At 36.9% G+C, this 16,924-nt stretch overlaps 1 protein-coding gene across 4 annotated transcripts in view; it reads right to left on the bottom strand.

The window, feature by feature from the left end:
* The window catches only part of LOC121958195 (putative C-type lectin domain family 20 member A), a 155,395-nt gene that overhangs the window by 14,970 nt on the left and 123,501 nt on the right, over nucleotides 1–16,924 (bottom strand). For 3 of the 4 annotated variants that reach the window (XM_088090348.1, XM_088090349.1, XM_088090350.1), the window contains one exon: nucleotides 15,991–16,402. In XM_088090348.1, the coding sequence (XP_087946474.1) occupies nucleotides 16,316–16,402 (87 nt within the window). In that variant the 3' untranslated portion in view covers nucleotides 15,991–16,315. Of the gene's footprint in view, nucleotides 1–12,181; nucleotides 12,217–12,457; nucleotides 16,403–16,924 lie in introns of those variants that run through there. The other variant, XR_006106785.2, reaches the window with a different exon arrangement.

Below are 16,924 nucleotides of genomic sequence, written 5' to 3' on the forward strand. Positions count from 1 at the left end.
ATTATATATTTTGAAACACATCTTAAACATTTATTTCTAGTATTCATAAACATAATGGTTAGACATGTTTTCCCTTTTTTTGGATAGTTTCCTAATATTCATCCTTTCTATTTTCATTCCTTTTTTTGCATGAATTTTCAGGTTGTTTTCTTGTCACCTTTTACCAATTTCTTGTAAGATGCTTATTGCCTTTTCCCATGTTTTTGAAGAGAATTAAACCTTTTTGCTAAGGTGTCGAAGGTTTAAATACTTGTGAAAGATTTCTTAATGCAGAACAAGAAAAACTGATGTCCATCCAGGTTTAATTCAACAGATTTTTCAAGGCTGTTTTTAAACCAACATTAGCACTGCCTTAAAAATTTTGATAAGACTAAAGAGTTGACACAGCAAGGCCACCAACGCAGAGGACTCTGGCAAAAAAAAAAAAACCCTAAACAAACACAAAAAAATCCCACAGTCATCCGGCAATACAATTAAATCTGGCTCAACCTTTGCTGCAACACAATACGACATCGTCCGCCAACACACTATGTCATCAGCGGTCACTGTGTGGGTGCATATTGTTGGTAGAAAGACTTTGTAACACGAACTGTGTAATTCTGTTGTTTGCCTGGCAATCATTTAGCTCGAGGATAAAACTGTCGCACTCATCCACTGTAGTAATATCCTGTCTGTTGGTATTATAAACTCCTGTGCAGTGCTTTGGCTCATGGATGTGCTCAAATTGGACCAGGATTGTATTTTATACCTTTGACAACACGTCCTTGCCAATTTCACACTGAATGCCTGCTAAGACATAACACATTTTCCATTTTGCAGTCTCACTGTTAAATAGAGTGCTGCAGTGATGATGTTTAATTGGAGGCCAACATGGAAGTTAAGATTTCTCCATTTGATTTGTTAGTATTGCAGAAAATAAGCAAGCAAGCAGTAAGTTAATGATCTTTTCAAATTTTGTTCGGCAAGATAATCTCCACTAACACCGCCTTAATATCTATATCAATTTAATATATATATCTTCATAAAAAACACTTTTATGATTTTTGAAGCCTAAATGCAATTGCCAGAGGTATAAAGCTAAGGTTAGGCTATAATTACACCACAGTTGCACAACAGACACATAACAGCTTCAAAATTCATGCTAGGAGTATTTACTGTTGTATTTTATGTTGTAGAACAAAACATGAAAGTCTTTTGAGCTTGTGTTAAGAACAGACCTTATTTCAGACATCTAACCAAAAGAACAAAATCCAAAAACCACTGACTTCAACATAGGGGGACCAGGAGTGCTACAATGCTAACTCATTTCTGGATTTTAGTAGAACTCATTCCTGCACTATTTTATAGATCTAGTGTGTTTAATAGTCTATGGCAATTGGGGTATTTGCTCAGTGGGAAGTTCGTCTACATCCAACAAAATCAACCCCAACCACACATTATCCTACAAGCAAAATTTAAAAAAAAAATTGTTTTGCAAAGCCACTACACCCCTGCAAAGCTCAGCATCAGAACTGACACGTTACCTGCAATTATCATGACAAAATGTTTTAATATAGGACACCCGACCTGACCTGTACAATAATAAAATCTTCTCTGAGCCGCTGATGGGCAGTACAGGCAACACTGTCGGGGTACAAAAGCCCAAACTACAATCCCAAAAAGTTGGGACACTGTGTAGAACATAAATAAAAACAGAATGCAATGATTTGCAAAATCTTTTACTCCAACAGTCCATATTACAATCACTAAGAGAATCTGGAGAAATCTCTGCACATGAGGGGCAAGGCTAAAAACTGATATTGAATGGCCGAGACTATTCACCCTTTAGGCTGAAAGCCATCTATCAAAAACATCCCGAAACACTGCAACTTCTCTGGACCGGACCTCATCTGGGATAGACTGACACAAAGGGAAAAAATCAGCTGTGGTCTGACATGTCCACATTTCAAATTGTTCTTGGACATGATAGATATCATATATGGCTATTTTTTCTACAACAATATTTGGGCTGTTTTTTTCTATTTTTATTAATATTATTTTATTTATAATTTTTTTGTATTTATAAAATTTATTATTTTTCTTCTTATCAATATTATTGAGGTGGTATTTAAAGAAAACACATCTTAGGTTTGAAAGGCATGTTTTCTAGAAAACAAAAAAATTTAAAGGCGATTTTTTTTTAATCTTTAAATATTTTCGGCAATTTTAAGGCACACGTTTTGGCTTTTTGTGATTTTTTTCCTCTTTAAACTTTTCTGCTATTAATTTTTTCTACATTTTTGGTGATTTTTTTCCCAAATTTGTGGGTATTTTTGTTTCCTTCTTCTTCTTCTTCAAAAAAGGCAATTTTTCATGGAAACATTTTGGTTGTTTTTTTTTTTTTTCTTTTTCTTTAAGAATTGTTGGTGAGACACTTTATTACAGCCAGAATCTGTAAAAGGAGAACTTCTCTGGACCTGAGCTCATCTGAGATGAACTAACACAAAGTGGAACAGTGTGCTGTGGTCTGATGAGTCCACATTTCAGTCTGTCCAGTAAAGTTAAAAAGCCAGCAACTGTGATGGTAAAGGAGTGTGTTTGTGCCCATGGCATACTGGGTAGATTCACATCTGTAAAGGCACCATGAATACTGAAAGGTACATACAGGTTTTGGAGTAATATATGCTGCCATCCAGATAACATCTTTTTTTAGGGACATCCCTGCTTGCAGCAAGACAATGAGCCACATTCTGCATGTTTTCCAACAACGTGGCTTCCTAATAAAAGTGTGCAGGTACGAGACTGACCGGCCTGCAGTCCAGACCTGTCTCCTGCTGAAAATGTGTGGCACAACATGCAGCACAAAATACCACAACAGAGAACCCTGACTGTAAGGCATAGTTATGTATCAAGCAAGAATAGGAAAGAACTTCACTTTGAAAATTTCTGCAATTAACAACAAAATAAATCAAAAGGACAAATAAAAAATAATAGATTAATAGATTTCTTCAGTAACTCTAATAACTAAGTTAACAGTTCTGGTGCATTTGAAAGAAAAATAAACTCAAATATATATGACATGTTGAGCGTAATTATAGTTCTATATAGTCCCACTCTACTCAAACAATTTTTTCCCATGTTTTTGTGTTGTGCTGTATTTTACAGTTAACTAAAAATTCAGATTTGCTCTTGACTGAGCTTTAACTGCATAATTTGTAAATTATAACCAACATGCCATCTGATCAGTAACACCAATAGAGATTGCATTAGCTGCTCGCTCACTGTCGGTCACATTTTTAATATTTATTTTTAATGTATTTGGAGCGCCCTAGAGGTTAATTAGTTGGTCCAAGAACCCCTCGTACTTTGCGCAATAGGCCTTACTTCATAACCATTAGTATGCTTCAGAGGTCTTGTCCTCTTTTGTGCTGTAAAACAAATTCTCTGTGGTATGCAAAGCAACTCATCTGATTTTCTATGAAAAAAATATTATGAGTAGGAGGACTGTACTCATGCAGAAAAATGTTTATAGCTTTATTGCATTTAACTGCAATGCATTATTATATTCCTGTGTTTACATCTACCTATGATGGAATTTTTTTATGGACATCATTCAAGCTATAACCACTTGCATTTCACGGCCATTAATTACATATTTAAGATAGCAGCATGCGGGTCGTGTCCCTGTGGCATCTCTTTGTGCTGGCTGCACAGTGAAAAACAATAAACAGCCAGCTGTAGTTCATCCACAGGCAATAGCTGTCTAATAATCAATGACTAATTCTTGTATCTCAGTGGGAGGGTTCAATATTCTTCAGTTCATGAAAGGCTTTCTCTGTCCCTACTGGTGCTGCAAGTACAGAGTAACCTCCACCCCCCCTTGCCTCTCCAGCTTTCTTTATCCTCCTCTTCCACCCCCACTCTGAGGCAACAGAGCCGCCCTCCATCACTTTTCCAGGCCAACTGCAGGCAGTGTCCTATTCTCTCTATTCTTCTCAAAGCAAAACTCCGCTGTGCAGAGGACACTGGGCTTTTTGATAAAAGCACCCGGGCTGTTAACAAATGGCTAATCAATAGAAACATTCTGTCAAAAGGTCCTCAGTGTAAGGATTCATCTCACTAGTTTTGACTGTCTCTCTTTTGGCCCATACAGTGCATGCACATCCACGCTTAATCCATTGAACCCTGAGGAAAATGGATTCTTGTCAAACCATAAGGAGTGGGGAATCAGCAACTCAATAAGAAAAGCCCAGAAAATTAGCAAGAAATAAGTACAAAAGTTACAAGACACTACCTTAAAATAAGCTTAAAAGGAAAGACAGGAAAAGAAAAGAGCCCAAAAAGTGATAAAAATCTTTCTCCAAATTTTTAGCACTTTTTTGGGTCATTTCTCTTTTCTTGTATTTTTTGTTGTTGATTTTTTTGGAGGGATTATATATGTATTATATACTATATGCAGTGTTTCCTCTAGGATTTTTTTCAGCAGCGGGGGCAGGCTCTCCGGGGAGCCGTGGCGGCGTAAAGAAATGACGCTTTTTAAAGGCTGAATGTAAAAATAAAAAATAATAACAAAAATTCAACAATAAAATAATAAAAACAATAAACAATAATTTCTTGATGGGGCTGTAATCAGTGGCAAAGTTTGCACCCAGGCTCAGAACAATGGATTTTTCTTGGTTTTTTGTAGAACAGCTCTAAGGCTCTGTTGTACGGAAATTCCCCAAGAGGTGGCCGTTGATGCTCAGCAGCATACATGCTGCAAGGTGATCCCCCTGCAGCCTGTTTCTCAAGTCAGTCTTTACCTACAAATAGAAACAATATATATATATATATTTTTTTTAACGCATTTAGGGTCCCAGCCTGATAGCCTGTGTTTCCCTTTATGTTTTTCTCCTCTACTCTCATCTCTCTCTCCTGCACCATCACTTTGCTCTCCTGCTCCTTCACTCCGCACTCCCCCTCCTGTACTCTGCTCTCCTTCACTTTTTTCCACTGCTCCTCCCTGTCTGTTACTTGTCTTATACAATTACATAAAACATTAACGTTAGATAATTTACACTCACGTCACATTTGATTACAAGTGTGAACATAATTTTTTACCTAACCATCATAATTTGAGTCAGTAAAAAGGCTAATGATACCTGACTAGCGCCATCCTCATCAGGTGTCTTTCTCTTCTTTGAAAAATATTTGAACAAGCTCATCTGAAAATGCAGTCAGCAGTTACATCATGGCGTGTATATCGCTTAATGCTATCAATTAGTTTACTCACGTTAGCCACACTGAGTTGAGTTGGCACCGGGCCCAATTAACTTAAGCTACGTAACCTTAGCTGGCCATCAATATTTTGCGAATGTTTATTTAACTAATAAAATCTATTATAAGTTTTCTTAAGCTAATAAGTCTACCTTTTCTCCGGTAAGTTGCACGCTATTTTCAAGCCGACACTCCTCTGACTCTCCGACCTGATGCCTGGATGCGAGTAGCTAATTAATGTCGGCACCAGTTAGTTCTGTTGGGGGGTGGGAGGGGGCGGTGGTATCTACCCCAAAGAGTAGATACGGAGCAAGATAGTTATCTGCCTCAGCACTCGCGACACCCAACGCAGTGCAGGACTGTGCTGTGATGCGGCGGTGGTGTATTTGCAATTTAAAAAAAGAAAAAAATAAATAAATAACGACATTTGAAGGAGCGGCGGGTAGGATTTAGGAGTGGCGGGCCGCCACTCCTAAATGAGTGTAGAGGAAACACTGATATAACAATACTCTGTTCAGCAACCCAGCCCCAGTTAAGCTGCAGAAAATGGATGGATAGATGGATGGTATAGTTTGTTAGTTTTCCTTTTTTTTTTAGTTCCCCCTCTAATTTTCAGGTCTTTTTCTTGTCACCTTTTATTATTTTCTTGCATGTTGTCAGAGATTTCTTGCCAAATTGTTTTGTGCCTCTTCCCCCATGATTTTGAAAGAAATCACTTAAAACAAGGCATGATTTGAAAGAAAGGATTCAAGGGGTTAAACAGCTTGTGAAGGGCATCTGAACACAGCACAAGAAAACTGATGTGGCCTAATTCTAACCTCTGTAACTTTACATCCATACCAACATCATGTAAGGATGTAACGCCATCCGTGGGGCGCTAATTTGTAGGATATTAAACAAACTGTTCTATGAGGATACGTTAAAATAGTTAGCAATACAAGTAAGAGGAAAAGATGTTTGTTTTTTTTTATTTGGGGTGAACTATCTCCTTAATAATTACACCAAACAACAGCTTATATATATACATATGTGTGTATGTGTGTGTGTGTGTGTGTGTGTGTGTGTGTTGATATTAAGCCTTTAAGATCTGGTTCAGTATTTCAGTATTTCAAACTAAAGCACCCAACCCAACCCAAAACATATTGGTTTGATTTTATTTCATTAACATGGGGGGGAAATGCAATGAGCAACTCGGTGAGAAATGTCCTACAAATAGCAAGAAATAAGTAGGTTAAAATAAGAAAAGGGAAGAAAAGAAAAATAACTAGGGAAAACCTATATTTATAATTATTATAGTTACATATTCAAAATTATATTATAGAACCATTATATTTTTAAGCAGATTTCTCAGGTTATTTACCTGTCTGTTTTTGTTTTGTTTGTTTGACTTTTTGTAACTTTGTTTTTTTTTTGTGCCAATTTTCATGTAACTTTTTACAAATGTTCTTACTAATTTTTGGGTCATTTCTTTACTCATTGCCTTTCTCCTAAAAGAATTTAAACACATTTGCTCAGGCCACTCAAGCCATGCACGTAGCTTTTTATTTGTGTACAACCTCCCTCTGTAGCTCCACCGCTTTCAGCTTTTAGCTCCCAGCTAAACAGAGAAGTTGGAAAGAGCAAAATAGAACCAAATTTGCAGTGACACAATGGCATGAATCAATATGACTTTTCCTTCCTAAATGGAAGATAATGGTATCACAATGGAGGCGTGGGGAGCTTGTCTGCTCAGCCAGCCCTGATTGATCTGTTACTGCAAGAGTCACTTTGGGACCCACAAGGTGTCTGGACACATTAGTCTCACCATATGTGAGCACGCACACACGCACGCACGCACGCACGCACGCACGCACACACACACACCCTGGGCTCACCGTGCTTCTTCAAAGAAAATTCATCGTCAGATCCTCTTACACAGTCATATATCATCATTATGTGTTACATATATTCTTTCCCACTGTGTTCCAGGTTTTATATGAGCATGTGAGAACGTGAGATTGTGTTGTTCTCCCTGTTCTGTCTACATCTGCTTTAATTTGTGTGCCATTTCCCTGTACTATCTGAAATGAAACTGCAATACAACACTTTAAAAATTCTCTCTTGGTTATCAATTATTCTCACCCCACCCACCATACAAAAAGACTTTTATTTTGAAGATCAGCTAAAACATGACTCAGATGTTAACAATGCATCCCGTGAAGTAAGTTACAGTATGAAACCTCAAAAGCTATGGTTGCTATCTGCCAAAAAATAGAGAGACGATAGTGTAGGGAGAGTTGGCTGCTTCTGCAGGAGGACTGGAGAAACACGGCAGTGACTAAAACCAAGATATCTAGTCTGTTAAATACGACAGTGTATTTGGGCCACATTTTAGAAACTGTGTTGAGGTTGACATTTATGTGTACAATAAGCAACACAAAGAAGGGATTTATGCCTGATCAAAAGTGTGTTTAGGTAATTTCGGTGTTTTGCATTCAATGAAGACCAGCACACAGCCGCTTAATTTAGTCTCATCCAAAGCAGAGATGATAACAATTAATGGATGATCAATTAATCGGTCATTACGAATTTAATTAAACATGCGGAATTTAATCAATTAATGGATAGTGATATGTTGCTGTGAGCTTTGATTGTGGAAAAAAAACACATCTGTTTTTTTATGTCTTTTTTCAAACAATGATTAATTGATTAACTGATTGTTCATTTTACTGATTAACTGATTGACAAAAGTACTTACAATTTTGTTTTCAATTAAACTGCTACTTTACTGTCAGATCCTCAAAGAACACAGATATGTGGGATATGTTCTGAATGTGCAGAAAGTTTTGAGCAAAAATTGGCAAGTGCAGCAATTATCTATGGATTATTTAAGGAATACTTCACCCCCAGAATGACAAGGGGTCAACCAATATTGTTTTTTCAGGGCTGATACTGATTATTAGTAGTTGATGAGACAGGAAACCAATATTTGGAACTGATATTCATTAACAATAAATATTCAAATCTTTCTGTCAATATTTGGGATATAACAAACTACACCACAAAACTGCCTTTAGCAAAAGTTTGATCAAAAACAGCAAGTTTACACCAGCTTATTTTATAAAGTCCAATTAAAAATTTACTAAAAAATCAATAATGAATGAATATGTGAAGAAAACGTTCTTCTTTTTATGTGAAGTTTTGCCTGCATACCTCCATAGTGACCACTGATTCCAAAAATGGCAAACATTCATTGATTCACTTTCTGTAACCGCATGTCCTTGTAAGGGTTGCGGGGGGTCTGGAGTCTATCCCGGCTGTCATCGGGCAGAAGGCGGGGTACACCCTGGACAGGTCGCCAGACTATCGCAGGGCCGACACATATAGACAGACAACCACACACGCTCACAGTCACACCTAAGGGCGATTTAGAGTCACCAATCAACCTGAGCTGCATGTCTTTGGACTGTGGGAGGAAGCCGGAGACCCCAGAGAGAACCCACGCAGACATGGGGAGAACATGCAAACTCCACACAGAAGGGCCCCCACCCACGAGAGGTTTCAAACCAGGGACCCGTCTTGCTGTGAGGCAAGAGTGCTAACCACGACACCACCGTGCCGCCCCAAAATGGCAAACATTGCTGATTAATTGAAGTAAACGGGTACCAGGTTTACAAACAGCAAAATGATAAAAAATCTACTATCAAGACATCTGTTTGCAATCTCCAGTACGACTACAGTCCAGTTGTATTTATCCAGTTGTGCACTCTGTACGTCAAAAACACGTTGCATTGCCTTGCCTTATGCCATCTCTGAACAGGACTTAAAATGAAACTTGCTTTCACTCTTAGTCCCAGAATGTCTTTTGCAACACAAAGTCCTCCTCATTCTGCCTGTTTATTCACAAATATGCTAACATTAATACAGAATAACCTATCCAGTCAGTCATTCTGTCCCACTATAACCAGTCCACTTAGTAGAAAGTCCTCACACACCTCACTGAGGTAAAGGTTTTTCAGTGAATGCAGAAGTCACCACTGGCAGATCCACCATGAGCTTTTGATCCTTTGAAACCTGGGCAAATTGACTTGATTTCAATCAAAATCACGGGGAAGGCAATGACCGCCTTAAGAATTATTGATCTAGAAATTAGCAAGAAATTTGTTAAACTTAAAAGAAAATTACCTGAAAATTAGCTTGAAAAAAGTAAATAAATAAACCACAAAACCAAACAAACAAAAAAACAGTAAAGTAAAAAATAGATTAAAAGTATTAGGAAATGACCTGGAAAAGTGCTTAAAATTGGAATTATTTTATTGAAATAATTTAACTATATGTGAATAGTATTTTTACCTAGCTTAAAAAAAAAACAAATTTCTAAACCTACAAATTTCTTGCAAAGTTGCTCATTTCCCCATGTTTCCAACAGAAATCAAACTCTTTTGCTGACAGTTCAAAGGTTTAAATATATGTGAAAGGCGTCTGATGGCAGCACAAGAAAAGTGATGCCAATCCAGGTTTCAAAGGGTTAAGCATGCTCACTGGGTGGTGCATTAAATCAGTGAGTCATTATGATGCACCTTTAAAAAAAATACCAGGGCACAGCAATGCTTAACCATAACCCTTAAAAAAGTGGTCCTAAATTGTATTGCATTGCTGTGCAATTTGTGATAAAGAAAGAAATTAAGTCAAATTAAAATAGCTGATTCAAAAAAAAATACTCAAAAAGTAAGTACACAGTACAGTTTACACAAAAACGTTAGTACACAAAAACCTACTTTGTTACAGTAATGAGAGTCTGTTTCTCTGTTGCCTCATCTATGTCTGCCTGACATTAAAGAGAAGAGTAGTTGCCTTTTTCATTTTTTCATTGGTTCTAGTCCTTCTATTAGTTTTGGGGGATTTACAGGAATCTCTGATTTTCACATTCCTTGCCTTAAAAGTTGCTCTCATTGCTTGCAGATATCCAATCAGCTGCTCATTTTGGACTGTACCCTGTTGTCTTGGCTTATACGCTTAAACTGGTGGTGTTTGACAAATATATCATTAAATCTTTGAAACCTGGAGCAACATCACTTTTCCTGTGCTGCTTTCAGACTTTCAGGCTTTCAGTACTTGAAACTTTAAACCCTGAGCAAAAATGGTGTGATTTCTTTCAAAAACATGGGGAAAAAAGCACAAAGCTACTAGGGAAGAAATGTTCCACAAATTGCAAGAAATTAGTAGATTTAGATTTTTTTTAAGCAAGGTGAAAATGTCAAGGGGAAAAAAGAAAAGAAAAAAATCTAGAGAAAATATAATTTTATATATTTAAAATTATGTCATAGAATTCTATTTTTTAAAGCACTTTTCTACAAGTTTCTTTTCTGTTTTTATTTTTTAATTTATTAATTTATTCTTTTGTTTTCTGTTAATTTTTTGTACTTTTTACTAATTTTTATTTTTTGGGTCATTTCTTTTTTTGTTGCTAATTGCCTTTTTTTCCCATGTATTTGAAAGAAATCAAGACAATTTGCTGAAATTCCATAGGGTTAATAAAGGCCAGTGTGTGGTTTCATTCATTTTTGCCTTGATTGACATTTTTATTTTCTTTGCAACTCATATACCTAGCCTTAACAAAACAGGGACATATACAGGAAGGAACTTTTCTAGGTTTATTTTGATATCAGGAGTCTGTTTCCTATCATGCTGTGCAAAGGGAAAACTGAATTAGAGAAAGCGAGAGCAGGAAATGAAATCCACCATGGGTAGCCATGAAGAAACAGAAATGTGGGTAGATGCTGAAAGGACCACAGAAAATGATCGGTAACTTCTTGCAGGTTGGGCTGAATGATCACCCACAGGAAGTAGTGACAGGTAGTAACAACGGGCCCCAGTGCAGGTTATGATGACGGGGCCTTGGGTTCCTCAGTTACCAAGCACACATGCACACACTTAGATATGCAAAAATAATCAGGCGTATATATATACAGTGCCAACAATGTGTTGGATTTTTACAGTGGCAAAGTGTCTCCTCAGCTATTGTATCTGGAGAGTGCAGAGGTCAAAGAGAAAGTGATCAGAAGCATGGATAGTGCCATCCCAGCTAGCAGGGAACAATCTCACAACATTGGCTAACCTTACAAGTTGCAATAATGTTTTTTTTTAAAAAAAAAACATAATCTAACGGTCAAGGAATGTTTTCAAGAAATTATAATTAAAAAAATGTCCTTATAAGGTTAAATACTGATTAAGACGTGACACTATGACTGTGACACTGAGGATGTTCTGGTGATGTTGACAGATAATAGAATGATCTTTTAGAAAATGTTCCCACAATGTTATAAGGGATAAGGGAGTTATTGAGGCCTGAGATTACAGAACATTTTTAATGAAAAAATAATGTAATGTGATATGTTAAAAACAAACATACAAAAATAGCAATATTTTTTAACATTTTTAATGTTTTTAGAGAATGTTACTCTAACTTTAAGAAGAACATTCTGGGAACTAAAAGAAAACTTGCCATTGAAAATATTACTAAAACATTCAGGTTGCATTGTACCAGTCTCAGAACGTTTTCACATCCAAAAATTGCTAGCTGAGGTGATAGTCAAGGTTTACAAATGTGACAAGGAGCAGCTAAGAGCAGAGCAGCTGTCTATTTCACTGTCTGCTGAAATGACGCGGACTTTTCAGGCATTTTTAGAACAACAACTTCACCACGGCCACAGTCCTCCACACAAAGACAAGAGATGATAGTTAATAAGAAGGGAGATAGGCAATAGGTGTCAATAAACAACATCATGTCCTGAAAGCGGGCCAGCTACAGCAGCACGCGCGCAGTTTAACCACTTAAGTCCACACACACAATGAAGCAGGTTCTCAGCAGCGACCTGACTCCAAAATAATGAAAAGCTTTGAACAAAAAGGGGCACGGCAGCCCAACAGATACCCCAAATCCCCCTGAAAAGACACTTGTACTCACCTATATGAATGCTTCTGTCTCTGACTGGTTAAGACCTGCAACCGAAAATATGTAAATATAACAGTTATCTCATGCTAGGAGCAGCTAGCATCTGCCAGGCTATTAGTAGGCTAAGCATAATAAACCATTAATTGGCTAGCCATCTGGTAGAGACTTAAATTTATTAGCAGCCCATAACTTAACCTACATGATACATGTATGCCTTGTTGCAAAATTTACTTTTGACACAACAGCCAAAAGTTAGGGTTATCTAGCTTGCTGCTAATGTTAGCTTACCTGCTACATGTTTGTTGGCAAACTAAGGGAAGCGCCAGGGGCTTGTCCTTTAGCTGGCGACTATATGTTAAAAAAAAATAATAAATTACAATTTCAGGAGCTTTGCAGCCTTCTACTCCTCTTCTTTTTTCTCCTTTCTTTTCTTAGATCCGCGTTGGTGTTGTAATGGCCTGACAGCTGGCTGGGCTTGCCAAGGTGCGCTCTGCTCCTCATCAGTGCTGTCAGATTTTGCGCTTCACCAGCTGCACGTTTGTCATCTGGTGACGTGATCAAATAAAGACTTAAGATTGGACAACGACATACATCCTTTACCCATCATTCATCACTGCATCTGTATTTGAAATACATACCAAAGAAAATATTCATTTTAGTGAATAGTTTTGTTTTAATAGTTAGTTGATCACTTGTGGTATAAGCCTATAATTTTGTTATAGTTTGAGGCACAGTGACTTTTTTTTTTTTTTTTTTGCAAAAACCTTGATCGAGGTGGGTTTGCACATATGAGGGTCTATATAGCAATTTGTCTATGGATGTTATTGTAAGTGTTGATATTTTTATTCAACCTTTTTGATAACCTGTAAAGACAAGAAAGCATCTGCAAGATTGTTGCACGAGCAACAAGAGAAACACACTGATGTATTTGGTTTGTTAATAAAGTTAATAACAACAATCATTGAATTCTTTTAGTTTATGCTACTTCACTGCATTATGGTCATTTTCTTTATGGCAAGCTTAACAAACAAAACTACAGTAATAGAAGCTGATTAGCTAGTTAGCTAGCTTTACATACTGTTGACTTGTGCACAACAGTTTAGTATTTGTATAGTTTGGGGGATTGTTGATATTGGTGCTTTATCAAATATATTTGTTGAGGAAACTGCTGTATTTCCAAATTTGGAGCACATTTCCCTAATGTTTGCCGTTTTATTCACAGGGGGCCACATTTGCATTCAAAGCATAGTAGTGATGTCATTCATATGTGACAAAATCACCTCTGAAGAGTAACATGGTGCAAAACTGGAAAGCGAATGTGAATGATCGTCATGACTCTATTGCCATAAATGTAAAATTCACTGTTGGAAATGAGAAAAACCTCAAACCCCTCAAGGCCTCTCTTCAATCTCTTGGCAGAAATACAGTTTTATGTAAAATGCAGATATTTGCACCCCATCTGGAATTACAAATTACAAAATAAATACGAATGACCTTTACTTTTACAACCTCTAGAACCTCAGGAACGACATTTTTTTTGTTTAACTATGTGAGCTCTTTTTTTAAATATAAAAAATGCTGCTGAAATACACTCACGGAGAAAAAAAAAAAGTTTCTTCCCTTTTCTCCCCAAAACGGTCAGACCTCCCTCCCCTAAGGAAAAATTAAAATTACAATGGACCCCCCCTTACTCACCTTCATTAATTCAGACTCTGATAAGTGAAGGAAAGAGTGAAACAAGAGAGAAAGGACATTGCTCAAAGAGAACAGAATGAGAGTCAGCTCTACCCTCGTCCACCCTACAGTACACAGGAGAGAGGGAGGTAAACAACTTTCAACACATAAATATTTAAATGTTTCATTAGATGCTGTCTCGTGAGGAGACTAAGGAGAGCTCGGGGATTTAGCTCCAGCAGCAGGCGCAAAGTCAAACCCAGTCAAAGACATCCATTCTGTCAATAAGAACAAGGAGTCTTTGGAAGTGGTGAATTATATATATGAATATGTAAATGAATTATATATGTTCGTCTAGAATGAGGTATCAATATCTCTTAAAATATGCATGTTTTACAAGTTATTGGCTATACATCTTGTAAGTAAGAATGGAGACATGCAAGTGACTTTGTCAAGCAATCAAGTCAGTCATGCTTTTGTGCTCTTACACTATGTCTATTTTGCAAGTGGCAACCTTTGAGGCTAAAAAATTAAGCCACACAAAAGTTTCAAAAAGTTTCAAAGTTCCTCTAATGGCCACTTGAGGCTGGCTCCAAAACAATGTAAATCCCCCACAGACCCCCATATTACAAAATGCAACTTTTACAACAGAAATAAACATTAATAGCCTGGTACAAAATATGGTTTTGGTGTTTATAACTAATTTCAACATTCATGACAACTGTACAGGGAGATTCATTTTTATAAACTCACCTGTTTACATTTTATTAAGGCCCACAGTTACGCATATTTATGGGTGGGGCCACTTTGAGTGAAACCTGTTCGCAAGGCAACACTATTGTCTGTGAGTCAGATGCACTCTTTACTCCTCCACTGCTTCAACCTCTCGTTCAAACAGAGAACCCCAGTAATGAGTCCTAAAACCGCAAATTCATTATCATTTCTGCACCTCTGGTTTCCTCATACCAAAGTCAATAAGTGTTTTTGAATGTGTTTTTGTTTAGGAGCCTAAAACAAGGCCTGTAAGCCTCGTAATGGTGGAGACGTGACATGGTTCAGTTTAGCCTTGCAATAGTTTTTTATTTCTGGCGATTGCATTTAGGTTTTCAAAAATCCTGAAAATGCTGTTCATTTGTGAATTTGTTGGTAATAGTTGTATAATGGCAATATTACACTCAAGGATGTGCTTTAACATCATTTGTGTCACGTGCATGTGCATTGGTCTTGACCACATCACTTTGGTGGCAAAAAGGATATTAAAGCACACCCTCAAGTGTAACTTTGCTTAATTAACATAAACATTTTATGATCCAAAGGCTCTATTAATGACTTATAAGTGATTTATAAAGCATTAGAAAATGATTTTTAAAAAAAACATTTGTAGAGCAACTCATTGCAACTTAGAAAAAATGCTTTATGACAAAGTGGTACCAGCTGTGTTTATATTTTACTGGCATTGATCCGAATCTATTTACATATAGACTTGTTTTTGGCCTGCATTGCAACATTACCATTTTCCCATTCACCCATCCATCCATCCATCCATCCATCATTACTAATCTTTAATAGGGGATTTACTTTAGCAAGGGGATGGGCAAAACTTGGACAGGTCGCAAGATTATCACAGAGTATATTTACTATATGTATCCATAACTTCCAGCCACACCTATGCCAATTCTTCATACTTTCTGCATTTAAATGATTCCCAGATGTTTTTCCAGTTCCATCTCTCCATATTCCCTACATGTAAGTCATGTCTTGAATACAAAACAGGAAAATGCACGTTACCACATAAGCCTATCCTGGAGCAAGTACAGCAAATGCAAACTCTCCAAATGTTGACTTGCAACTCATTCACAAATCTTATTCTAGTCCCTGACTATTCCTCTGTTTGCTGTGCACAAATCCTGTTTGTGTGTATATGCCACATGAAGCTTAACAACTAAAGACAAATAAAGAAAAAATATTTTGCTTTTAAAGGCCAATTATAATGAGTAACCATCTCTGTGTACATAAGCAGAGTTTAATCCTGGCCCCGAGCCACAGCCTAAATGGTGTCACAGTAATCTACCATCATCTACCATCCCTTTTTAAAAAATGGACCATCACCTTTCCCATGCATTCATTAAGACTAAGCAAAAACACACTTCTCATTATTCTTTACTACTAAATCATATGCGGATTAAACAGTGTTATCCAGAGTGATAAAATACATTTTGACAATTCATGTTGTAAAACAGAGTTAATAATGTTGGCACAACAGAACTGTTTAGTAAGAAATACCAAAGGAAAAACAGCAGGACAAACAGTAATTAAAGCTCCACACTGAAAGTACATAATTGGCATAGATTTAAATTCTCTAAATATGTATCTAGAACTAAAATAAACAGTCACCATGGTTTAAGCAGGAATGTGTTGTTTGTAGGAGAAAGAAAACAGACAGCATTTACAGTATTGACTCATAGCTTCTCTCTAATGGAAGACCTTTCCATTTGGTTGCTTCTTCCATTTCAGTCTGAACTTCTGACCAATCCCATGGTCCCTCATACGTCTCTCCATCTACAAGACAGAATAAAACTTACTGTTGGCACCAATTTCCTGTATATTGATTCTGTTGCAATATAAGACAGTGCTGCCGTTTTAACAATTCACACAATTAATGAATAGATTAAGATCAAATATTTGAACCTCAAAAAATATTAAATTCAATGAGCTACAAATATGACAAACCATGATTACTTCCTTTGGATTTATTACACCTCCAATGGATACTTTTAACCTCAGATTTGGAAATGACTGATCATAACTTGGAGAGAAGTTTATTATCTGAATGCAGTCCTCAGATCAGTTCAGGTAGCATTTTTAACATGTCACTGCAGTTCCAATGAGTAACTGTTGTGCTTTTATTTTTCTATGATATCATAAGACCCATTTTGCCATTAGTCAACATTAGCTGATAGCCTAGTCAGCATGCTAATACATTAAATAAAGGTGGTGAACATGTAAAATATACTTGCTGAGCATCAACATGCAGCATTGTCATTTTGAGTTTGTTAGCATGCTGACATTAGTGTTTAGCTT

This window comes from Plectropomus leopardus, chromosome 17 (assembly GCF_026936395.1).
Source record: "Plectropomus leopardus strain MGB_pleo_1.0 chromosome 17, ASM2693639v1, whole genome shotgun sequence".
NCBI classification, from domain to species: domain Eukaryota; kingdom Metazoa; phylum Chordata; class Actinopteri; order Perciformes; family Serranidae; genus Plectropomus; species Plectropomus leopardus.